Source organism: Salmo salar, chromosome ssa25 (genome assembly GCF_905237065.1).
Source record: "Salmo salar chromosome ssa25, Ssal_v3.1, whole genome shotgun sequence".
Lineage (NCBI taxonomy): Eukaryota > Metazoa > Chordata > Actinopteri > Salmoniformes > Salmonidae > Salmo > Salmo salar.
The window spans coordinates 12885337-12911240 of record NC_059466.1 but is presented as its reverse complement, the minus strand read 5'-3'; the positions used below and the strand labels follow the sequence as shown (position 1 = coordinate 12911240).

The window sequence follows — 25904 nt, the reverse complement described above, 5'->3', positions numbered from 1 at the left end:
TTGACATTTTGAGCTTTTAGGAATTGTGTACAGATCCTTGCGACATGGACCTGAGCATTATCATGCTGAAAGATGAGATGATGGTGACGGAAGAATGGCACGACAATGGGCCAGGACCTCGCCACGGTATCTCTGCATTCAAATTGCCATTGATAAAATGCAATTGCGGTGATCTGTAGCTTATGCCTGCCCATACCATAACCCCACTGCCACAATGGGGCACTCTTCACAACCTTGACATCAGCAAACTGCGGTTGTGAGGCCTGTTGGACGTACTGTCAAATTCTCTAACATTGTTGGAGGTGGCTTATGGTTGAGAAATTAACATTCAATTCTCTGGCAAAATCTTTGGTAGGAAATTCCTGCAGTCAGCATGCCAATTGCACACTCCCTCAACACTTGAGACGTCTGTGGCGTTGTGTGACAAAACTGCCCATTTTAGAGTGGCCTTTTATTGTCCCCAGCACAAGATGCACCTGTGTAATAATGATCATGCTGTTTAATCAGCTTCTTGATATGCCACACCTGTGGGGTGGATGGATTATCTTGGCGAAGGAGAAATGTTCACTAAGGATGGAAAAAAGAATTGTGCACATTTGAGTGTGTATTGACAATTTCTGGATTATTTTATTTTCAACTCATGATACATGGGACCAGTAGTTGGTGCATTTATATTTTTGTTCAATGTATCAGTATCGACAAGGCCTACTGATTAACGATACTCACTGTTTCTCGTATTATTAGTATTATTTTGTTGTATAATTTGCCATTTACCTTGAAACATTTTATTTTCTTACACTGTCCGAATGGGCCATTAACATAACTTCCAGTGTGACGTGTTGAGCAATCGGTCATGAGGTTTATTGTGTACAAAAGGTAAGCGCCACCTGTCACCAACAGCACCTGCATGCTGATAACAGGTAAAGAAAGGTAAGCGACTGTTGTATTCAAAGATTCATAGTTTTAGATTTGGTAATATTAACGATATTAGTAATAAAACGCTTTTGTCTGATTTAACACCTGCACACATGAAAGTAGTACCTACCTACCAGATTTTGGTGTATTATTCTATATCCAGTGATGTCTACCGAATTTCGGTTCCGGTAATGCCTGGGTATTTTGCGCCACCTAGTGTAAACTAAGGTTGTTCACTTTTATTTACAGGAAGAGCATCTACTGTGACAAAATGGTGTCATTAATCTGCACGCTCCAGGACCATCGAGATGAAGTAAATTGGTGCGCGTTCTCCCCCACACTACTGGCGACTTGCTCCGGGGATAAGACCATACGCATCTATAACACCAATGACTTCTCGGAGTTGCCGTTTTCACCTCTGTCAGGCCATCGCTATGGAGTTCACTGCTGCAGTTTCAGTGTATGCGGCACCTACCTGTTCACCTGTTCCACAGACGCTTTAACTATCATTTGGAGTATGGCAACAGGTGAGGTAACGACAAAATTTGAACATCCTGGAGGCAGTCCAGTCAGGGTGTGCTCACTGTCTCCCGACTCCTCTCTCCTGCTGTCAGGGGCATCAGATGGAACCTTGGCCCTTTGGGATTTCCACTCTAAGAAATTACGCAAGTAGGTTATAGTTCATGAGACAAATCCCTATATCGCATTGTCCTGATGGCTTTAGACAACCAATCTTACTAGTAATTAAAAACAGATGTATACAGTAGGACTACCAGTCAAAAGTTTGGACACACCTACTCATTCAAAGGTTTTTCTTTATTTTTACTGTTTTCTACATTGTAGAATAATAGTGAAGACATCAAAACTATGAAATAACACACATGGAATTATGTAGTAAGCAAAAAAGTAGCCACCCTTTTCCTTGATGACAGCTTTGCACACTCTGGGCATTCTCTCAACCAGCTTCACCTGGAATGCTTTTCCAACAGTCTTGAAGGAGTTCCTACACATGCTGAGCACCTGTTGGCTGCTTTTCCTTCACTCTGCGGTCCAACTTATCCCAAACTCCATCACTCTCCTTCTTGGTCAAATAGCTCTTACACAGCCTGGAGGTGTGTTGGGTCATTGTCCTATTGAAAAACAAATGATCGTCCCACTAAGCCCAAACCAGATGGGATGGCGTATCACTGCAGAATGCTGTGGAATCACATATGGAATCATGTATACAGAAGATAGCTCTGTTTGTTACAAGACCAAGTCCATATTATGGCAAGATCAGCTCAAATAAGCAAAGAGAAACGACAGTCCATCATTACTTGAAGACATAAAGGTCAGTTAATCCAGAAAATGTCAAGAACTTTGAAAGTTTCTTAAAGTGCAGTTGCAAAAACCATGATAATGATAAAACTGGCTCTCACGAGGACCTCCACAGGAAAGGAAGATCCAGAGTTACCTCTGCAGAGGACAAGTTCATTAGAGTTAACTGCACCTCAGATTGCAGCCCAAATAAATGCTTCACAGAGTTCAAGAAACAGACACATGTCAACATCAACTATTCAGTGGATACTGTGTGAATCAGGCCTTCATGGTCGAATTACTGCAAAGAAACCACCACTAAAGGACACCAATAAGAAGAAGAGACTTGCTTGTGTCAAGAAACACGAGCAATGGACATTAGACCGGTGGAAATGTGTCCTTTGGTCTGATGAGTCCAAATGGGAGATTTTTGGTTCCATCCGCTGTGTCTTTGTGAGATGCAGAGTAGGTGAATGGATGATCTCCGCATGTGTGGTTTCCACCGTGAAGCATGGTGGAGGAGGTGTAATGGTGTGGGGGTGCTTTGCTGGTGACAGTGTCAGTGATTTATTTAGAATTTAAGGCACAATTAACCAGCATGGGTACCACAGCATTCTGCAGCGATACGCCATCCCATCTGGTTTGCGCTTAGTGGGACGATCATTTGTTTTACAACAGGACAATGACCCAACACACCTCCAGGTTGTGTAAGGGCTATTTTACCAAGAAGGAGAGTGATGGAGTGCTGCATCAGATGACCTGGCCTCCACAATCACCCAACCTCAACCCAATTAAGATGATTTGGGATGAGTTGGACCGCAGAATGAAGGAAAAGCAGCCAATAAGTGCTCAGCATTTGTGGGAACTCCTTCAAGACTGTTGGAAAAGCATTCCAGGTGAAGCTGGTTGAGAGAATGCCAAGTGTGCAAAGCTGCCATCAAGGCAATGGGTGTCTACTTGGAATAATCTACATTTTGAATTGTTGAACACTTTTTTTTTGGTTACTACATGATTCCATATGTGTTATTTCATAGTTTTGATGTCTTCACTATTATTCTACAATGCAGAAAATAGAAAAATAAAACAATACCCTTAAATGAGTAGGTGTGTCCAAACTTGAATAAAGCATTGTATTGCTTGTCCTCATTGCTCCAACCTAATAAGTGTATTTAGGCCTACTCTTTAAAATGGTACGTCATATTCCAATGTTCAACTTCCCAGATCTAAGACCGTGACAGAGGCCACGGTGATGGCGTGCTGCTTCACTCCGTGTGGTCAGATGTTTGTGACAGGATGTACATCTGGAGATATCAAAGTGTGGGATCTGGACATGAAGCAGCTCTATGCAGAGAGGGATGCACATGATATGGGGGTGACCTGCTGCCATTTTGCACCCCAGTTTCACATTGGTAAGATGAGCACAGCACAGTTACCTCATTCCCTGATCCTCTCATTGAGTAACTGTTCTCTTCAACAAATTGGGATAGTGCCCAGTTAAGGGTTTTTCTTTATTTTGACTATTTTCTACATTGTATAATAATAGTGAAGACATCAAAACTATGAAAGACCACATATGGAATAGTGACCAAAAGTGTTCAACAAATCAAAATATATTTTACCGTAATTTCCGGACTATAAGCCGCAACTTTTTTCCCACGCTTTGAACCACGCGGCTTAAACAATGATGCGGCTAATATATGGATTTTTCCCGCTTTCAAAAAAAAATTCTACAGAAAAACACATTCTGTGACGTGCTCAGTTTTTTGGCGGCATGAAGCTTTCATTAGACCACTGAAATTGCCAAACGGGTTAAGGTCAAACAACTTTTTTGTTTACTGTTTAGATTAAATCGAGCGCTCTCAAACTTCCCATCATTCTGATTACGGTAGTCATTTTGTCACCCTCATCATGGCAAAGACACAGAGAAATGCATATGATGCAGCTTTCAAGTTAAAGGCGATTGATCTGGCTGTTGGAAAAGGAAATAGAGCTGCTGCACGGGAGCTTGGTCTTAATGAGTCGATGATAAGACGTTGGAAACAGCAGCGTGAGGAATTGACTCAGTGCAAAAAGACAACTAAAGCTTACTGCTAATTTAAATGTTTTGTTACAAGCCGTGTTTCGTTAAAGCCTGTGTAAAGTTAATTTGTTTCAATGTACCGGTAGGCACCTGCGGCTTATAGACATGTGCGGCTTATTTATGTTCAAAATAATAATATTTTTTAAATTCAGTGGTTCCGGCTTATATTCAGGTGCGCTCAATAGTCCGGAAATTACAGTAGATTCTTCAAAGTAGCCACCCTTTACCTCGATGACAGCTTTGCACACTCTTGGCATTTTCTCAACCAGCTTCACCTGGAATGCTTTTCCAACAGGAGTTCCCACATATGCTGGGCTCCTGAGTGGCGCAGTTGTCTAAGACACTGCATCTCAGTGCAAGAGGCGTCACTGCAGTACCTGGTTCGAATCCAGGCTGCATCACATCCAGCCGTGATTGGGAGTCCCATAGGGTGGCGCACAATTGGCCCAGTGTCGCCCAGGTTTGGCCAGGGTAGGCAGTCATTGTAAATAAGAATGTGTTCTTAACTGACTTGCCTGGTTAAATAAAAAATGCTGAGCACTTGTTGGCTGCTTTTCCTTCACTCTGCGGTCCAACTCATCCCAAACCATCTCAATTGGGTTGTGATCGGTTGATTGTGGAGGCCTTTTACCAACCAGGTAGGCCAGTTGAACAAGTTCTCATTTACAACTGCGACCTGGCCAAGATAAAGCAAAGCAGTGCGACAAAAACAACAACACAGAGTTACACATGGGATAAAAAAACACAATAACACAATAAAAAAATCAGTGTGTGCAAATGAAGTAAGGAGGTGAGGCAATAAATAGGCCAATGGTGGAAAAGTAATTACAATTTAGCAATTTACACTGGAGTGATATATGTGCAGATGAGGATGTGCAAGTAGAAATACTGGTGTGCAAAAGAGCAGGAAAACAAAAACAAATATGGGGATGAGGTAGGTAGTTGGTTGGGCTATTTACAGATGGGCTGTGTACAGCTGCAGCAATCGGTAAGCTGCTCTGACAGCTGACGCTTAAAGTTAGTGAGGGAGATATAAGTCTCCAACCTCCAACTAACTTTAAAACAGTTATAGAGTTGTATATGGCTGTGATAGGAGAAAACTGAAGATGGATCAACAACATTGTAGTTACTCCACAATACTAACCTAAATGACAGAGTGAAAAGAAGAAAGCCTTTACAGAATCAAAATGTTCCAAAAACATGCATCGTGTTTGCAACAAGGCACTAAAGTAAAACTTCAAAAAATGTGGCAAAGAAATTAACTTTGTCTTGAATTCAAAGCATGTTTGGGACAAATCAACACAACTCATCACTAAGTACCACTCATATTTTCAAGCATGGTGGTGGCTGTATCATGTTATGGGTATGCTTGTCATCGGCAAGTACTAGGGAGTTTTTTAGGATAAAAATAAACGGAATAGGGCTAAGCACAGGCAAAATCCTAGAGGAAAACCTGGTTCAGTCTGCTTTCCAACAGACACTGGGAACAAATTCACCTTTGCAGCAGCACAATAACCTAAAATACAAGGCCAAATATACACAAGTTGCATACCAAGACATCATTGAATGTTCCTGAGTGGCTTAGTTAAAGTTTTGACTTAAAACGGCTTGAAAATCTATGGCAAGACTTGAAAATGGCTATCTAGCAATGACCAACAACCAACTTGAGCTTGAATCATTTTTTAAAGAATATTGTGAAATATTGCACATTCCAGGTTTGCAAAGCTCTTCGACTTACCCAGAAAGACTCACAGCTGTAATCACTTCCTAATGTAATTCTAACATGTACTGTTTTGATTCAGGGGTTTGAATACTTATGTAAATGAGATATTTCTATATGACATTTTTTGTAAATTTCCAAAAATTGCTAAAAACATTTTTTCACTTTGTCATTACGGGGTGTGGAAATGAGTGAGGGGAAAAAAAAGATGTATTTATTTTGAATTCGGTCTGTAACACAACAAAATGTGGAATGAGTCAATGGGTATGAATACTTTCTGAAGACACTGTAGATCAGTATTTGTATTTATTTCCTACAGTCTTTTTTACTCATCTTTATCAATGGTAAATTATGATTAGATGATTAGATGTTCCACCCGCTCTCAGCTAATCATTTATTAAACTGGTGAAACATTTATTTAATCTTTCATCAATCATTAACATGAGTTCCTATTATCAATGCAATCCATTTATGATTGTCAGAGTTGAATTCTAGAAATTGCCTGAAATGTATTATCAATGTTTCCCAGCACTTCAAATGATAGGCAACAACCATTTGTGTCCTCCTATTGTGATGGGTTTTTATTATGGGGGTTATTGCCTGGTTTGTAAACAAGTTTAACATTATTGTTCTGATGGAGGGCCAATGTGCCGGGTTTGTTCCTCTGCTCCACAGATTTCAGTTCGGTGGAGTTTCGATTGGCCTCCTGTGGACAGGACAGTCAACTGAAGGTATGGATCGTATCTCAGCATGGTGCAACAGGTAAGCTGGCCTCGCCTCCATTCACCCCAGGCCGTTTCTCTCTCTCTTCTTTCCTTTCTCTCTTTTTTAAAATTTTCTCTCTTCTTTCCTTTCTCTCTTTTTTTCTTCTTCTCTTCTTTCCTTTCCTTGCTCTCGCTCTCGCTCTCGCTCTCGCTCTCTCTCTCAGGAACAGATCGAGAGATAGGGAACAGCATCAACAACCTTGAATTATCTGCACTGAATAAAATAATTGCATTAGTGTTTGGAACAAACCGTATCAGTGGAAAATAATCCTCATTAATAATAGATTGTTTTCAGTCATATCAGATTTGACAAGAGACCAGCAAGGTTGTGTGTGTGCTCTTGCCTGTGTGGTTGTGCTTGTGTTAAATCTCTATCCTGTGGGCTTAAAAATATATACCTTTCAATATGAACATTTAATAAATGTATCCAAACATTGTTTAAAGTGTGTTTATGGTATTTTCAACACATACTAGTTATAGAGTCAAAAATGCTGGGCTCTGTTCTAGATGTGTGTATACATACAGTACCAGTCAAGTTTGGACACACCTACTCATTCAAAGGGTTTTCTTTATTTTTACTATTTTCTACCTTGTAAAATAATAGTGAAAACATCAAAACTAGGAAATAACACATATGGAATTATGTAGTAAGCAAAAAAGTAGCCACCCTTTTCCTTGATGACAGCTTTGCACACTCTTGGCATTCTCTCAACCAGCTTCACCTGGAATGTTTTTCCAACAGTCTTGAAGGAGTTCCTACACATGCTGAGCACTTGTTGGCTGCTTTTCCTTCACTCTGCGGTCCAACTCATCCCAAACCTTCTTAATTGGGTTGAGGTTGGGTGATTGTGGAGGCCAGGTCATCTGATGCAGCACTCCATCACTCTCCTTCTTGGTCAAATAGCTCTTCCACAGCCTGGAGGTGTGTTGGGTCATTGTCCTATTGAAAACAAATAATAGTCCGACTAAGCCCAAACCAGATGGGATGGCGTATCACTGCAGAATGCTGTGGTAGCCATGCTGGTTAAGCGTGCCTTAAATTCAAAATAAATCACAGACAGTGTCGCCACCCCACACCACCACACCACCTCCACCATGCTCCACGGTGGGAACTACACATGAGGAGATCATCCGTTCACCTACCCTGTGTCTAACAAAGACACTGCGGTTGGAACCCAAAATCTCCAATTTGGACTCATCAGACCAAAGGACAGATTTCCACCAGTCTAATGTCCCATTGCTCTTGTTTCTTATTGGTGTCCTTTAGTAGAGGTTTCTTTGCAGCAATTCAACCATGAAGGCCTGATTCACACAGTCTCCTCTGAACAGTTGATGTTGAGTGGTCGTGAATGGCCTGATAGCAGGCTTTGTATTAGCCTGGAACAGGTGTGGGCAACATAAGTCCCATGTTTTTTTGTTGTTGCCCAACCCTGCTCTGGAAGGTGGTGATGGATGGTCTTGTCCTGTCCTACTTGTATAGTACAGTACAGGTCGTGACTAACCGGTCTCTGTTGCGGTGGAGAAAGCTGTTCCTGGGTGAGCTGTGTGTCCAGAGTGGTGTTCCACATGGATGTGTTGTGGTGCCTTTGTCTTAGAGCAGCAGACACAGGACACTGAAGGGAGCACACAGAAACACAGGGAATGAAACCAGAGAACACGTACCTCTCACAGGTTGCAGAATAGGCCGCCTGCTGCGAAGTGCAGGCCCTGGTGCTGTGCATCGCCTGGTTATTGTTCCACATTCACAGGAAATTGTCTTTTGCAGATGGGCTTAGCCGCATGGGTGGAATTTTTATAGTCATCATTTTCCAGTTCTCTTTTGTGTCAGTAACCTTTCAATTCAACTGGCATTCTGCTTCTGCTTCCTGTAGCCGATGTGTTATTATTCATGCGTTTCCTCCTCAATTGTCCCGTAGCATTGTTTTTTTTGTGTTTTTTCAAGAAGAAAAAAATATATTTCTATCTTTATCTCTTCATTCACTGTGCATTTTAATAGCCAAATGGCCATCACTACTTCCTCAGCCTGTAAAGGCTCAATTAAAAAGAAGCAGTTAGTGATTTTGAATGACTTGCCAGCAGGGGAAAAAATGTAATGTAGATAAGATGAATTTGAAAAAGGGCAGCAGCCTTACCACAGTGCTCAGTTGTCAACCTGCAAATACGATGTGGCATTACTGAATTGGAATGTAGTGCGTGTGTGTAGCCAAATCCTAAATGGACAGTCAGTTGTTAATCCAACTGTGTTTGTGGTCAAGGGAAGGGTTCCAGGGATGGTCAGAGGGGTGGTCAGTGTGACACACAGCCTTGTGGGGTGTGGGTGGCGAGGTCTTCTCTACATGAGGTCTTTGTGTGTTTTTGATTGCCAGCCTGTGAGATGAAGCTGCTCCACACTCTGACTGGTCAGTCAGCCCCTGTGCTCTCCTGTGCCTTCTCCTCTGATGGAGAGCTGCTTGTCTCAGGGTAAGACCGTCCGTCCTCCATGTATGCTCTGATGTTAGTCCTCTCATGACCCTTAACCCTAACCATAGCTTCTGGTCCAGGGCGTTTTTGTGTGGATTGCGAGCTGCGTGAACACCCTGGACCAGAGCTATCCTAACGCAAGCCGCACGAACGCCTTAGACCGGACCCGCTTGGCACACACTGGTTGAATCAGCGTTGTTGCCACATCATTTCAATGACATTATGTTGAACCAACGTGGAACATGCTTTGACGTCTGTACCCAGTGGGGACTACCCTAACACTCATTTTGGCATAGCCTTAATGCTACTCTAGGGTACTTCTAGGAATAAGTACAGTCATAGCATCACTGTAACGTAAGGTGTGACCAAAGAATTCTATACATCCCTATTCAGTAGGAAAAAGCCTCTGTTGGTATAATCAGGTAGAAACATCCATTGCTGCTTTTAAATACTGCTGTTATCCTATTGGACCACTAGGGGTCTCTGTTACGACATGCTGCTCTGTGATTGAGGCTTCAATCTCATTCACGCTCGTGTTTGTTTAGTGACGTAGCAGTTTTTGCTTAATTTCTGCACATAATGGGGAAAACACAATTGTTTTATGTGCGATTTGTTTGTTTGTATCTTGTACTGATGAGCTGTTGAGGAAAGAAATGCATGTAATCACTCTTTTGTGTTCTTCAACAGCTCAGTGGATAAAACAGTGACCGTGTACAATGCGGTATGTAAAACACAATCTTGGGTGTGGTCTTAGTAAGTTGTTTTGCTTTTTAAAACGGACATATCCGTCCACACTAACACCACTGTTTCCCTCTTACAAATCACAGTCTCTAAACAGTGAGAAATGCCAGACATTCTTCTTTGTCAATGTTTGTTTATTTCTTCCTTTGTAGAGCGATGGAGTCCTTCTTCACACTTTGAAACGGCATGAGAGGTACCAGCATGACCTGCCTGTTACTCTCTGACGTTATATAACTCACTGGAATTGTATGCGTCGAAGACACTGAATTCCTGTGCCTTCCCTCTCTTAGCTTTGTGACAGCCTGTGCCTTCTCTCCAACCCTGCCCTGGATGGCTACTGGCTCCATGGACAAGAAGGTCAACGTGTGGAGGATAGCAGATAGAGATAGTGGGCAGGGTAGGTTGTAGCCTGCTGTACTCTAATGTACCACTCAAAGCCCAGCAGCCATTTGTGTGAGCCAGACAGCCAGTTCCATAGGGAGTGTAGTGGGAATGTAGCCCCAGTGGGAGATGCTCCTCTGGGAGAGCTGGAGGAGGAGTACTGTGCCTGCTGTGCTGACAGGGCCAGACTTAAGCAAAGTAAAAAAAGATAGAGGAAGATAAGTGTTTCCAATGACATCATCAACCAATTTGTAGACAATTTGTAGGCAATTGGTTAAAATCACATGATGCACACCCATGATGTCATTTGAAACACTTATCTTCTATATTTTTTACTACAAACATAGAAACGGGCCATTTTCACATGTTGATGTTGGGGTGGTGCTGGAGATGATGATGAATAGGAAGTTGAATTTTTTTTTTGAATTTTCCCCCTTTAATGGTCATCAGCAGGCTGGCTCTGAACCTAGGTGACGTGATCCATAATGACCTTGTCTAACCTCTAAGCCCCACAGTGCCACACTTGCAGAGGGCCCAATGGCGAGACAGAGAGAAATCAGATGAAATGTCTTAAACACGTAAACACTCAAGAAATGAAGCTGTGTCTTCAGACATCAGGGGGCCAAGCTAGACTAGAGTATTCAACAGAGGGTTTCCTTCTGAGAGTAGGCATGTTGACAGAGCACATTCCAAGCTCTCTCTCTTGCTCTGTGTACACAATCTCCTTTGAAAGTGATTAATTTTGCATTTTCTTGTGACTTCTAGCTCAATCCAGGAACCTCTCATGCCAAGGTAAGAACACACAGGGAAATGTCATATCATTCATTCCAGTGCATGATGGGACGGTCAGGAGCAGAAGTCTCCAGATACTGCCCATAGATGCTGATCTTTGGTTAGTTTAGCATTTTCCCCACTAATGGGGTTAGGATTAGGGGAGCTGATCGCAGACCTGCATGTAGGGGGAACATCACCCTGGAGCTGGAGCCAGATACTGGGCCAATAAATGGATGAGATGTCTGGAGGAGGCATTAAAATAAACGATGATGACTTGTAAAGTGACAGATGTTGACGAGGAGCCAGTTCAAGAGTGGAACCTTTCCAGATAAAAAAAAGAACCCTCTCTTGGCAGACCTTCCCTAACCCCCTCCCAGTCAGCTAGGCTACCAGAAGCTTCAAGCATATTGACATGACCTTCCCCTGAGTCCCAAATCGAGTGCACTACTTTTGACTAGGTCCATAGGGTGCCATTCGGGATGCAGGCTCAGAGTCCCATCTCTGTGGGACTGTGAAGGGTGAGGTGTTAGCGTACAGTACAGGCAGATTTGATAAGAGGACACTTGCTGTCCTGGTGCGTTTCGGTTGATAGTGTGGCTGCTGTTTCACATAACATCATTAAGCCCCCCGTCCACGCGAATGCTTCTCAGAGGGAAATTCAGTGGGGAAGTCAGTGGCGTTGTTATTTTGGCCGGAGGGGCAAGGAAACGATTGTGAATGACTAGGATAACGGGTAGCCAGAGATGGAGGGTGACGCGAAGGTAGCAAGAGAGGTGAGGAAAAGCAAACAATGCCACGTTAATGAGAAATAACTCCACTAGTCCTCACTGTTATTACTCAGCTGCTTTAATGAGCAACACTCCATGCTTTACATTTCCTACGTGGTGCCATTTTAGCAAGCGCAGCACACGACGCTGTGCCTTTTATCTTGGCGATACATGAAAAATGATAGCCGCTCGCACAATGTCGTGTGAAGGTTGCCTCTGACGAACAGTGTGCCTGCAAAGGCTAGAAAAACACAACCTTGTCCGGGGGAGGGAGGCTCCGAAGCTGATAAATATTCCTAGGGCATGCAAATGTGATTTAAAGCACTGTTGATAAAAAGAGGAGGTATCGTTTGGTGACAGGTTAGGAATCACTGGTTGGTCATTTGCTATCAGCATCGATGGAGTGTTTTCTTTGTGTGGAATGTGTGGGATGTGTGGAATGTGTGGGATGTGTTTGTAGGGATCTGATAAGTAGTATTGCAGGAGACGGGTGGGGGTGAAGGACTTGAGGAGGGGGCATGTGGGAAGGCCCTTCCTCCCTTCCTCTGTTTGTGTGTGTTCCGCAGGAGCAGGAAGGAAGCTGTCAGGTCACTCCAGGCTGCTGGTGAGCGACTGGTCCGAGGAGGATGTGTTGGCCTGGCTGAGTGAGGAGGGTCTGGAGGAGCTGGTCACCACCTTCACAACCAATAACATAGACGGCCCTGAGCTGCTCTGTCTGACCAAGGAGACCCTGTCCTCAGAGTTGAGCATTGGTAAGGACATGGAATTCACAACTAGGGTTGCACAATTCTGGTAACGTTCCCCAGATTTTCCAGAAACCCGTGTTCAGTGTTTCTCCTATAATTTTTTTTGCAAAGGTGGTGTATGGGGGGGGGGGGCTACTTTTTTTTGTAGAAGGAGTTTGAGAAGAGCTGACAGGAAATGTTGCAGCGTGAAAGCTAATTTCCTGCAGTTCTACACATTTTGCAATGGCTAATTCTGTATTTTGATGCTCAAACATTTTAACCAAATCAACGAGGACCCTAATCGGGGACCCTAAGCATGTGCTCTGCGTGCTCGGTCGGTAATCCAGCCATGCCAAAAGTACTCGTAAATTCATTTTATTTATTGGTTTAATCATTTTAGCTTTTATTTTGGTGATTTGTAGTTCTCAAAGATATGTAAATATATGTAAATGTATATTTTCTACAAACTTTCTGATTGCTTTTAGTCATTTAAATTTACACTGAAGGTGTTTTTCCATCCAGATTAATTTAGTAAAAAATGTGGGTGTGGCGGCAACAATTTAACAGCGGTGCAGCGGGTTGGAAGATTCCCGGAATCAGGACACCCAGAATCCTCCAATGATTTCTGTAAAACCCTTTTGCCACCCTACCTACAACACAACACACAGGTCTCAGGCATGTCTAACCAGGGCCGCCGCCAGAGGTTTTGGGCCCCATGAAAAGATATCACATTGGGCCCCACCACCACAGGCCACACCAACCCCGCACAATTGCTGTAACCACACACCTCCAGAAGCCAACCGACCCATTCAAAGCTTTAAATAACTACCTTTGCAGGCTTGCAACTCTCTTGTAGTCCAATATTTACTGTATGATATTTACTGACAGTGAGCTGTGAAAATATAACACTGTGCAGACATGCATGCAGCATTCTGCATACAATGGAATTCACTATTTGATGCAAGACTGATACCCTCTATAAGAAATGTGCTGAAGGCCGTCTTTTAGTCTAAATGTCATTTGAATGGTACAATTTATTGAATGGAATAAATATTCTCTTAAAATAAATATAACTTAAATATACATTAACCTCGTCAATTCAAATAAATTAACATTATCATGCCTGTGGGCATCGTGTGTAGTGATCCAATATCCATAGCCATGCTATTTAACAGTCATCACTGGCCCTTGCTCAGCCTTACTCACCAAGAGCCCAGCACCAAGCCTTCTTGCTAACAAAGTTACCGATCAGCTTGTTTTTCAACATCCTCACTTTGTCTGTCTCTTTCTGTGCACCTTCTCTCATTTGCTCCATCCTCATCATCTGCATTTTTAAAATGTATTTTATTTTTATTTCACCTTTATTTAACCAGGTAGGCCAGTTGAGAACAAGTTCTCATTTACAACTGCGACCTGGCCAAGATAAAGCAAAGCAGTGCGACAAAAACAACAACACAGAGTTACACATGGGATAAACAAACGTACAGTCAATAACACAATAGAAAAATATATGTCAGTGTGTGCAAATGTAGTAAGATTAGGGAGGTAAGGCAATAAATAGGCCATAGTGGCGAAATAATTACATTTTAGTATTAATGCTGGCGTGATAGATGTGCAGATGATGATGTGCAAGTAGAGATACTGGGGTACAAAAGAGCAACAAAAAAAGAACAATATGGGGATGAGGTAGTTGGGTGTGCTATTTACAGATGGGCTGTGTACAGGTACAGTGATCGGTAAACTGCTGATGCTTAAAGTTAGAGAGGGTATGTGTCCAGCTTCAGTGATTTTTGCAATTCGTTCCAGTCATTGGCAGTGGAGAACTGGAAGGAAAGGTGACCAAAGGAGGAGTTGGCTTTGGAGATGACCAGTGAAATATACCTGCTGGAGTGCGTGCTATGGGTGGGCGTTGCTATGGTGACCAGTGAGCTGAGATAAGGCGGGGCTTTAACTAGCAAAGACTTATAGATGATAGCATGAATGAAGGAGGCTTTGTTGCAAAATAGGAAGCAGATTCTAGATTTAATTTTGGATTGGAGATGCTTAATGTGAGTCTGGAAGGAGAGTTTTCAGTCTAACCAGACACCTAGGTATTTGTAGCTGTCCACATATTCTAAGTCAGAACCGTCCAGAGTAGAGGTCGACCGATTATGATTTTTCAACGCCGATACCGATTATTGGCGCGTCAAAAAAGCCACTACCGATTAATCGGCAGATTATTATTTATTTTTTTGGGGGGGTGTATTTTTTTAACAATTTGTAATAATGACAATTACAACAATACTGAATGAACACTTATTTTAACTTAGTATTTATGTATTATATTATTATATTATCAATTTAGCCTCAAATAAATAATGAAACATGTTCAATTTGATTTAAATAATGCAAAAACAAAGTGTTGGAGAAGTGCAATATGTGCCATGTAAAAAAGCTAACGTTTAAGTTCCTTGCTCAGAACATGAGAACATATGAAAGCTGGTGGTTCCTTTTAACATGAGTCGTCAATATTCCCAGGTAAGAAGTTTTAGGTTGTAGTTATTATAGGAATTATAGGACTATTTCTCTCTATACGATTTGTATTTCATATACCTTTGACTATTGAATGTTCATATAGGCACTTTAGTATTGCCAGTGTAACAGTATAGCTTCCGTCCCTCTCCTCGCTCCTACCCGGGCTCAAACCAGGAACACATCGACAACAGCCACCCTCGAAGCAGCGTTACCCATGTAGAGGAAGGGGAACAACCACTCCCAAGTCTCAGAGCGAGTGACGTTTGAAACGCTATTAGCGCGCACCCCGCTAACTAGCTAGCCATTTCACATCGGTTACACCAGCCTAATCTCTGGAGTTGAAGTCATAAACAGCTCAATGCTTGAAGAATTGCGAAGAGCTGCTGGCAAACGCACCAAGGTGCTGTTTGAATGAATGCTTACGAGCCTGCAGCTGCCTACCATCGCTCAGTCAGACTGCTCTATCAAATATCAAATCATAGACTTAATTATAATATAATAACACACAGAAATACGAGCCTTTGGTCATTAATATGGTCGAATCCGGAAACGAGAATTTCGAAAACGAAATGTTTATTATTTCTGTGAAATACGGAACCGTTCCGTATTTTATCTAACGGGTGGCATCCCTAAGTCTAAATATTCCTGTTACATTGCACAACCTTCAATGTTATGTCATAATTATGTACAATTCTGGCAAATTAATTACGGCCTTTGTTAGGAATAAATGGACTTCACACAGTTCGCAATGAGCCAGACGGCCCAAACTGCTGCATATACCCTGATTGCTTGCACGGAACGCAAGAGAAGTGACACAATTTCCCTAGTTATAAGAAATTCATGTTAGCAGGCAATATTAACTAAATATGCAGGTTTAAAAATATATACTTGTGTATTGATTTTAAAGAAAGGCATTGATGTTTATGGTTAGGTACATTGGTGCAACGACAGTACTTTTTTCGCAAATGTGCTTGTTAAATCATCACCCGTTTGTCGAAGTAGGCTGTGATTCAATGAGAAATCAACAGGCACCGCATCGATTATATGCAACGCAGGACACGTTAGATAACAACACATGGTTGATAATATTACTAGTTTAACTAGTGATTGTTTGATAGTTTTTTATAAGATAAGTTTAATGCTAGCTAGCAACTTACCTTGGCTTCTTGCTGCCCTTGCGTAACAGGTAGTCAGCCTGCCACGCAGGCTCCTCGTAGAGTGCAATGTAAGGCAGGTGGTTAGAGCGTTGGACTAGCAACCGGAAGGTTGCAAAATCGAATCCCCGAGGTGACAAGGTAAAAATCTGTTGTTCTGCCCCTGAACAAGGCAGTTAACCCCCGTTCCTAGGCCGTCATTGAAAATATGAATGTGTTTTTAATCTGACTTGCCTAGTTAAATAAAGGTGTAATTAAATCGGTGTCCAAAAAGACCAATTACCGATTGTTATAAAAACTTGAAATCGGCCCTAATTAACCGGCCATTCTGATTAATCGGTCGACCTCTGGTCCAGAGTAGTGATGCTAGGCGGGTGGGCGGGTGCGGGCAGAAATCGGTTTCCAATCTTTAGGGATCTCAGACGATACGATAGGGAGGTTGAACAGGCTAGTAATGGGGGTTGCAACACTTTCGGCAGATCATTTTAGGAAGAGAGGGTCCAGATTGTCTATGTCCCAAAACGTTTTGGAATTAGTACTACAGGATGCAAATTTCTGTTTGAAAAAGCTAGCCTTAGCTTTCCTAACTGACTGTGTATATTGGTTCCCGACTTCCCTGAAAAGTTGCATATCGCGGGGGCTATTCGATGCTAATGCAGAACGCCACAGGAGGTTTTTGTGCTGGTCAAGGGCAGTCAAGTCTGGAGTGAACCAAGGGCTATATCTGTTCTTAGTTCTAAATTTTTTTAATGGGGCATGCTTATTTAAGATGGTGAGGAAAGCAGTTTTAAAGAACAACCAGGTATCCTCTACTGACGGGATGAGGTCAATATCCTTCCAGGATACCCGGCCAGGTCGATTAGAAAAGCCTGCTTGCTGAAGTGTTTTAGTGAGCGTTTGACAGTGATGAGGGGTGGTCATTTGACCGCGGACCCATTACGGATGCAGGCAATGAGGCAGTGATCGCTGAGGAAACAGCAGAGGTGTATTTAGATGGCAGGTTGGTCAGGATGATATCTATGAGGGTGCCCAAGTTTACGGATTTAGGGTTGTACCTGGTAGGTTCCTTGATAATTTGTATGAGATTGAGGGCATCTAGCTTAGATTGTAGGATGGCCGGCGTGATAAGCATATCCCAGTTTAGGTCACCTAACAGTACGAACTCGGAAGATAGATAGGGGGCAATCAATTCACATATGGTGTCCAGGGCACAGCTGGGGGCTGAGGGGGGTCTATAAAAAGCGGTAACAGTGAGACTTATTTATGGAAAGGTGGATTTTTAAAAGTAGAAGCTCCAACTGTTTGGGCACAGACCTGGATATGACAGAACTCTGCATGCTATCTCTGCAGTAGATTGCAATTCCGCCCCCTTTGGCAGTTCTATCTTGACGGAAAATGTTGTAGTTTGGGATGGAAATTTCTACATTTTTGGTGGCCTTCCTAAGCCAGGATTCAGACACGGCTAGGACATCAGGGTTGGCGGAGTGTGCTAAAGCAGTAAATAAAACTAATTTAGGGAGAAGGCTTCTGATGTTAACATGCATGAAACCAAGGCTTTTACGGTTACAGAAGTTAACAAATGAGAGCGCCTGGGGAATAGGTGTGGTACTGGGGTCTACAGGGCCTGGGTTAACCTCTACATCACCATAGGAACAGAGGAGGAGTAGGATAAGGGTACGGCTAAAGGCTATAAGAACTGGTCGTCTAATGCGTTGGGGATAGAGAATAAAAGGAGCAGATTTCTGGGCGTGGTAGAATAGATTCAGGGCATAATGTACAGACAAGGGTATGGTAGGATGTGAGTACAGTGGAGGTAAACCTAGGCATTGATCGACGATGATAGAGCTTGCATCTCTGGAGACACCAGTTAAGCCAGGTGAGGTCTCCCCATGTGTGGGATGTGTGACAAAAGAGCTATCTAAGGCATGTTGAGCTGGACTAGGGGCTCTACAGTGAAATACAACAATAATAACTACCCGGGAACAGCAGAAGACAAGGCATATTGACATTTAGAGAGAGGCTTGTGTAGCCGAGTGATCATAGGGTCCAATGAGCAGCAATAGGTGAGTCAGGGAGCCGTTCGGTAGTCGCTACTATGCTAGGCGAGTGGGAGGCACGGCGTTCAGAAAGTTAGCGGGCCGTGGCTAGCAGATGGGTCATTGGTACTGCCGGCACTGTCTTTCACCTCTTCCTCCACTTCCACACTCCTCCCTGACAAAACTGTATCAGAGGGTCCTGGCTCTATAGAGTGTGTGCTTGACGCATATGATAATATATCTTATAATATAATACCATTTGTAATAACATCATAACCACATTTTCAGATGCTATTTCAGTTACTTTGTTGACTTAAATTAACTGCATGCACCACGGAAAAAAATTCAGCGGCAGTGAAAACTGAAGAATATTGATCCAAATGACCTGCTGTTGCATATCACCACCACTAGATGTCAGTAAACTACCATATTTCAGTCTGCATCAAAGCCATGGAGAAATACCTTGGCCATATGATTTGAAGGTATTATTTTAACATTGGCAGTCACTTATACAGACTTATAAAGACTCAATGCTTCAAACTGTCCAGCATCCAATACAGACTATAGGCTGTTTTTGTTTCATATAATGATCATTATGTGGAAAAATAATTACTGTTTGAATTCTTATCATTGAAAAGGATGGAATCAGTTTAATTTCTTTTCATAATAATTAAAAAAGAAATTCCCACGGACCCCCTGCAATTATGCCAACTGACATGTCATTCAACACAATGCTGCTCACCTCCTTCAGTTGGGAGTAGGGCTGGTTCAGGGGGATGGGGAGACGGCTGCTGAGCCTGAAGCTGCACCAGGCAGGGACAACTGATTTAGTATGAATATCTTGCTGAAAGTTTGCCTGCATTGATTAAATGTCGGCTAAAAGAGGAGTGAAATGTAAACACTCATAATTTTCTGTGAAGATACTATGTGACTAATGTTAGGGGAGCAAAAGTAGCCTATTTCACTATGTACTAAGCTAACAGGTTAATTTTCACCAATCACAGACTACACCCACCTTCCTTTGTGAAAAATTGGGTGATAGGACGACACTCTTTCTTTTCTCTCTCCTGTCTTTTCTTTCTTTTCGTTTTTGTAAACCAGATTTTTCTTTAGGAAGTTGAGACATGATGCTCCACCAGCCTCCTCACTCGCAATTCACTGCTAGCAAATACCGTTCACACCTGGTTTGGGGGCAGGACCATGTAAATAGAGGGTGTGAAAAATAAACCGTTTAGTTTTATTAGTACATTGTAAATAAAATACTATATTAATGATGAAAGGTTAATACATTTTTTTTTTTACCAAATGCCCCCCCCCCCCATACGGCGCCCCTGTGTCTGACCTGTGACCTGGCATCTCCATTTCTCATTAGTAATAAAGGGACCCAGGAGTAGATACATAGGATTATTCTGGATTAGATACATAGGATTATTCTGGATTGTGCAGTTCTGTTGGAATGGAATACATGCCACAGAGGCTTTTATCTTCTAATATTCCCACAATGCTCCCAAAATTACATTGTAATCTGCTTTGGGGCAGCCAAGCTGTGACATTACTACTTCCAAAATGTCCCATTGGATATTACTTGCTTATATAATTTGCTTCAGACAATTTCCCATCAGCCATCAGATGACCATAGATGTTAAAATAGTTTGGACAGGACCTAGTGTCTTACATTTTCGATGGCATGCTATTACCTCAACCATCAATGTTGGAGAGAAAATGATATGTTTACTCTGTGTCTTCACTGTGATATGATTGAAATAGATAGTGCCATAAAGACTATAGTTTTCTGAATCATTACCAATGAATCATTACTGAGGAATCATTACATTGCTATGAATCCCCTTTCCACTGTCCACACTAACCTACTTTAGGATTTCCTGAAGATGCTGTTTGTGGATACAGTGAAATAAATGAGATGCTTCACCACATCTCTGTAGAGGAGGGTTCCCAAACTGGCAGAACGCTTCCCAAAAAGTTTTTCTTTTTTAATGTTGGACATAAAAGACTGTAAAAACACCAAGTGATTTTAATTTTGGAAATCTGTTCCAAAGTATTCCCATGCATAATAGAAAGATACTGTATATGTAATTGTATAGAAATATAAGCAAGGTTTGAAATTATCATCTGTTTTGGCTTCTTGCGGTCAATATGTAGTCTACAAATGATTTGTAATTATGTTCCTGACCATACGCTGAAGAAAGAAATTGTGCCGCGGCTACAACCTAGTTTATGATCCCTGCTGTAGGGGTTTAGGGAGAATTCTGTATCACACCCACAGAGAGAGAACAGCACCTCGGTGCAGCACAGTAGGACATGTGTTATCTCTAGGGACTAGCTTTTCTGGTACAACAACCCCCATCTACAGCAAACATCAGTCCGCTGCATTACAGGTTTATGGTGGTTTGTCAATGTGCAAACTGTGAGGTTAAGTTACAAAGTGTATTTTGCAAGCAATCATAAATGTCACCTCATTTGCTGCAATGCAGTCACAAAGATACTGTAAATATTGCTCAGAGTTGAGAAATTCCCTTATCCACATTAGTTAATTGTATGACTAATGGGTTCAGCAAGTCTGATTGGATGTACACATTTTGATTGAGCACTTTTCCCCACTGGGATTTGACCTTTTGTGATTGCACTTCCCAATCTATCTATAGTGCTGCATCTGCGCTGAGTTTCCTCCAATCACATTGGTTGAGTTTGCTCCCCACAGTCTCATGGGGCCCCTGATTGCAGGTGCTGGCTAATTAACTCTACCGAGACACTAAAGTCATCATGACCTAGTGCCATAATCTCACTGATGTGTGGCAGGTGGCGGGGATTCTGTCTTTCACGCCACCAACACAGTTTTCTGTCAGTTCCTAGCCTAAGCGCACGTGTGTGTGTGTTTGGATCTGTTTCCCTTGAGCACCAAGTCACTAGGTAATGGCAGAACCCTGATTAACAAACAGAGCATTCCATATGTAGGAGCAAGGTCTTCCACAGGAAGAGGTCTGATTGGGATGCTGCTAGATGGTATGAAGCTACGGTAAAAAAGTGGTATGTTTGGATCGGGGAGAATTTTAGCTAACCCTAACCCTTTTCCTAACCTTAACCTAATTCTCCTAACCTGCTACGAAAACTCACTTCTGTCCGTAGCTGTATACCATCTAGTCAAAACCGTCTGATTGGGGAGATGATCATTCCTTGGTATACATCCCGGACCCTGTCGAACTGCCTGACAATGAGGCCGTTTTCAGACTGCAGCTCAGTTCTGCTCCACAGAGGCCCTAACTGAATTATCTACAATGCAGCCAAGGGCAGGAGGCAGACGTCATTGTGTCTGGGACTCTGTTTCACCATGCCAGAAAGGTGACGTGCTGCTCTAATAAAGGTGGCCTACTGGTACCTGCTGTCGACATACTGGCACCCACTGGAGAACCACAATTCTCTGGCCCTGGAGATGCACTATTCAAACCTATTCCGTTGGGTAACTGTAGGCTTTAGGAGTTACAATTCTATTGAGCAGCGGTTGCTTTGCTGTGCCCCAAGTGATAGCGGACATCTTCTTGGCAACCATCTCTCTTCCTGTGGAACATTCCAAGTTCCAACACCAATGACAGATTCAAGTGATCCTCAGGGATGACGTTCAGTTTCCTGCTGCTTTTGAAAAGCAGAGCTTTAAAACCGTCTACAGGCTTTGAATCATCAGTATTACCCTTTGTTTCTGTGAAGATGGGTGAAGGAGAATCCCTGTCAGATTTATGCATCTGCCTCTTATCGGGGTAAGCCAGAAGAAAGGATTGCACATTTTATTGAACAGTAGATGCTGTCATTCCCGTGAAATTGGGTTTCCTAGCACAGATAATGAGGGCTTGTTTATGGAAGCACTGACACTGGCAGTTCCTCAGCTTGGCTTTACCCTTCACCAATGTCCACACACATGCTGTGTTAATTTCTAGGGAAATGTACTACTACCACACATAACCATAAATATGACTTATCTATACAGGCCCAGACAATCAGAATGAGTTTTCCCTCACAAAAGGGCTTTATTATAGACAGAAATACTCTTCTTCAGTTTCATCAGCTGTCTGGGTGGCTGGTCTCAAACGATCCTGCAGGTGAAGAAGCCGGATGTGGAGGTCCTGGGCTGGCGTGGTTACACTTATGGTAGAGAAATGAACATTCAATTCTCTGGCAACAGCTGTGGTGGACATTCCTGTAGTCAGCATGCCAATTGCATGCTCCCTCAACTTGACACATCTGTGGCATTGTGTTGTGGGACAAAACTGCACATTTTAGAGTGGCCTTTTGTCCCCAGCACAAGCTGCACCTGTGTATTTATATTTTTTATTTAACCTTTATTTAAAAATTGCACGCTCCCAGCACAAGGTGCACCTGTGTAATGATCATGCTGTTTAATCTGCTTGTTGATATGCCACACCTGTCAGGTGGATGGAATATCTTGGCAAAAGAGAAATGCTCACCAACAGGGATGTAAACAAATGTGTCCACAACATTTAAGAGAAATATGCTTTTTTTGTGCATTATGGAACATTTCTGGGTTCTTTGATTTCAGCTCTTGAAACATGGGACCAACACTTTACGTGTTGCGTTTTATGTTTGTCCAGTATAGTTTTGTATGTTGCCATTGTTTTGCTAGAGTCGGTGGGTCTCCGTGGTAAAGTCCTGAGGAAGGTGGAAGCTCTGAAGGCAGAGTTGACGGGACTAGACGCCCCAGATGAGTTCCTCTGTCCAATCACCAGAGAGGTGATGAAGGACCCTGTCATTGCTGCAGGTGAGGGAGAGGGCATAAAAACATCTGTCTCACATAGGCTGCGTATTTTTTCATTAATTGGTCTTTTGACCAATCCGATCAGCTCTGAAAAATCTGACTTGAAAAGATCTGAGATTTGTCAAGACTAATTAGTGGAAAAAAGATCCAAATTGGGTTGCCGGTCTAAACGCAACCATACAGTGCATTCAGAAAGTATTCAGACCCCTTCACTTTTTCCACATTTTATTACATTACAGCCTTATTCTAAAAAATGGCCCTCCTCCATCTACACACAATGCCCTATAATGACAAAGCAAAACCAGGTTTTTAGAAATTTTTGCAAATGTATTTAAAAAGAAAAATTAAATATCAGATTTACATAAGTATTCAGACCTTGTACTTTGTTGAAGCACCTTTGGCAGCGATTACAGCCTCGAGTCTTCTTGGGTATGACGCTACAAACTTTGGCACACCTGTATTTGGGGAGTTTCTTGCATTCTTCTCTGCAGATCCTCTCAAGCTCTGTCATGTTGGATGGGGCGCGTCGCTGCACAGCTATTTTCAGGTCTCTCCAGAGATGTTCGATTGGGTTCAAGTCCGGGCTCTGGCTGGGCCACTCAAAGACATTCAGAGACTTGTCCCGAAGCCACTCCTGTGTTGTCTTGGCTGTGTGCTTAGGGTCATTGTCCTGTTGGAAGGTGAATCTTTGCCCCAGTCTGAGGTCCTGAGTGCTCTGGAGCAGGTTTCATCAAGGATCTCTCTCTACTTTGCTCCGTTCATCTTTGCCTCGATCCTGACTAGTCTCCCAGTCCCCGCCGCTGAAGAACATCCCCAGTATGATGATGCTGCCACCACCATACTTCATGGTAGGGATGGTGCCAGGTTTCCTCCAGACGCGATGCTTGGCATTCAGGCCCAAGAGTTCAATCTTGGTTTCATCAGACCAGGGAATCTTGTTTCTCATGGTCTGAGAGTACTTTATGTGCCTTTTGGTAAACTCCAAGCAGGCTGTCATGTGCCTTTTACTGAGGAGTGGCTTCCATCTGGCCCCTCTACCATAAAGGCCTGATTGGTCGAGTGTTGCAGAGATGGTTGTCCTTCTGGAAGTTTCTTCCATTGCCACAGAGGAACTCTGGAGCTCGGTCAGTGACCATCGGGTTCTTGGTCACCTCCCTGACCATGGCCCGTCTCCCCCGATTGCTCAGTTTGGCCAGCTCTAGGAAAAGTCTTGGTGGTTCCAAACTTTTACGAATGATGGAGGCCACTGTGTTCTAGGGGACCTTCAATGCTGCAGAAATGTTTTGGTACCCTTCCCCAGATCTGTGCCTCGACACAATCCTGTCTCAGAGCTCTACGGACAATTTCTTTGACCTCATGGCTTGGTTTTTGCCCTGACATGCACTGTCATCTGTGGAACCTTTATCAAGACAGGTGTGTGAGCCTTTCCAAATCATGTCCAATCAACTGAATTTACCACAGATGGACTCCAATCAAGTTGTAGAAACATCAAGGATGATCAATGGAAACAGGATGCACCTGAGCTCAATATCGAGTCTCATAGCAAAGGGTCTGAATACTTATGTAAATAAGGTATTTGTTTTTTATTGTTAATACATTTGTAAACATTTTTAAAAACCTGATTTCGTTTTGTCATTATGAGGTATTGTGTGTAGACTAAGAAAAAAATATTGAATCCATTTTAGAATAAGGCTGTAACGTAACAAAATGTGGAAAAGGTCAGGGGGTCTGAATACTTTCCAACTGCACAGTATACATGTCCTTGTTCGTCAATGCTAACGTAGCCCATTTGTTATTGTTTTTTAAAATAGAAATCTGCACTGTTTCCTGCCCCAACTCACGTTATACTGTACTTAGCCTATAAAAGTAATTATGTCAATGTCTGATGTATAAAATGTGTCTGAAATCAACAGATGGATATTCCTATGAGAGAGAGGCCATTGAGAGTTGGATCAGCGCTAAGAACCGCTCCAGTCCCATGACCAACCTACCTTTACCAACCACTCTGATCATGCCCAACAGAAGCCTGAAGACCGCTATTGGCCGTTGGACTGCCACTCAGTGATGGATTGGTGTACGAGTAATCAGTAATGCCTTACTCTGAAGCAGACTGTAAAATGACGTCACCCAATTGTTTCCTATGAGAATGCTCAGTGGCGCATTTGATGATCAGGAAGTGTCATTTCAGCATGTCACCATCTTGCTACATGGAGTTTTTGGTAACATTGCATGCACAGTTTTAGCTACTCTAGGAAGTGACAGTGCAGGCTAGCTCAGTGCTGCCACCTCTCACGGAGAACCTCAAGTTGAAGGCCGACCAGGTACTACAGGCTACCATTTAGCAACTAAATGATCCTTAGAACTTTGTCTGTGTGTGATTTTAAAGGAATTGCTTCAAAGACATACATCCAGTGAAATAGAAATCATGTACCATGATTGTGTTCGGAAAAGGTTTTTATATCCACGAATATTGACCACAGAAATCGCCATTTCACTATAAATGGGGGATCCTGTTTTCTGGAAACAATGCCTGCAGTACTGTGGTCGGCCTTCAACTTGAAATCCTCAATGCGAAGGGGACATTTCAGAATCAAGACAAATGTGATTACTGACAGTCAGTTCACTGCACAGTTCTATTACATACTTTTGATTAAACAAGGGTGATTATTCATGAATGAATGATATGTCGTTTGCCTGTGTGTGCCTTGTAAATTACTAGATCTTTACATCATTTGTGCAATAAGATTTTGTTGGAATAAACTAAACTGGAGTCCACGTATATCCAGTATAAACA

General features: G+C 42.6%; 1 protein-coding gene across 2 annotated transcripts; it reads left to right on the top strand.

Annotated features, from left to right (window-relative positions):
* The first annotated feature begins 700 nt into the window (after window positions 1–700).
* Window positions 701–25904, top strand: LOC106586177 (WD repeat, SAM and U-box domain-containing protein 1). 2 transcript variants are annotated; one of them, XM_014173136.2, is made up of 13 exons: window positions 701–930; window positions 1165–1442; window positions 1530–1584; window positions 3433–3620; window positions 6687–6773; window positions 9142–9235; window positions 9923–9956; window positions 10129–10169; window positions 10267–10373; window positions 11123–11149; window positions 12465–12650; window positions 22979–23113; window positions 25024–25904. In XM_014173136.2, exons 1-13 carry the CDS (start codon window positions 908–910, stop codon window positions 25173–25175), a joined length of 1407 nt encoding a protein of 468 aa, XP_014028611.1. In that variant the 5' UTR covers window positions 701–907; the 3' UTR covers window positions 25176–25904. The 2 variants fall into 2 exon arrangements, with proteins under 2 accessions (XP_014028611.1, XP_014028607.1); XM_014173132.2 differs by having other exon boundaries at window positions 764–930; window positions 1165–1584.

Excerpts from the sequence above, each read along its gene's own strand:
- LOC106586177 (XM_014173132.2), top strand. The coding sequence starts at position 908 with ATGCTGATAACAGGTAAAGAAAG. Across the intron at positions 6,774-9,141 it reads ATCTCAGCATGGTGCAACAG|CCTGTGAGATGAAGCTGCTC; the intron begins GTAAGCTGGCCT and ends TTTGATTGCCAG. Across the intron at positions 9,236-9,922 it reads GGAGAGCTGCTTGTCTCAGG|CTCAGTGGATAAAACAGTGA; the intron begins GTAAGACCGTCC and ends GTTCTTCAACAG.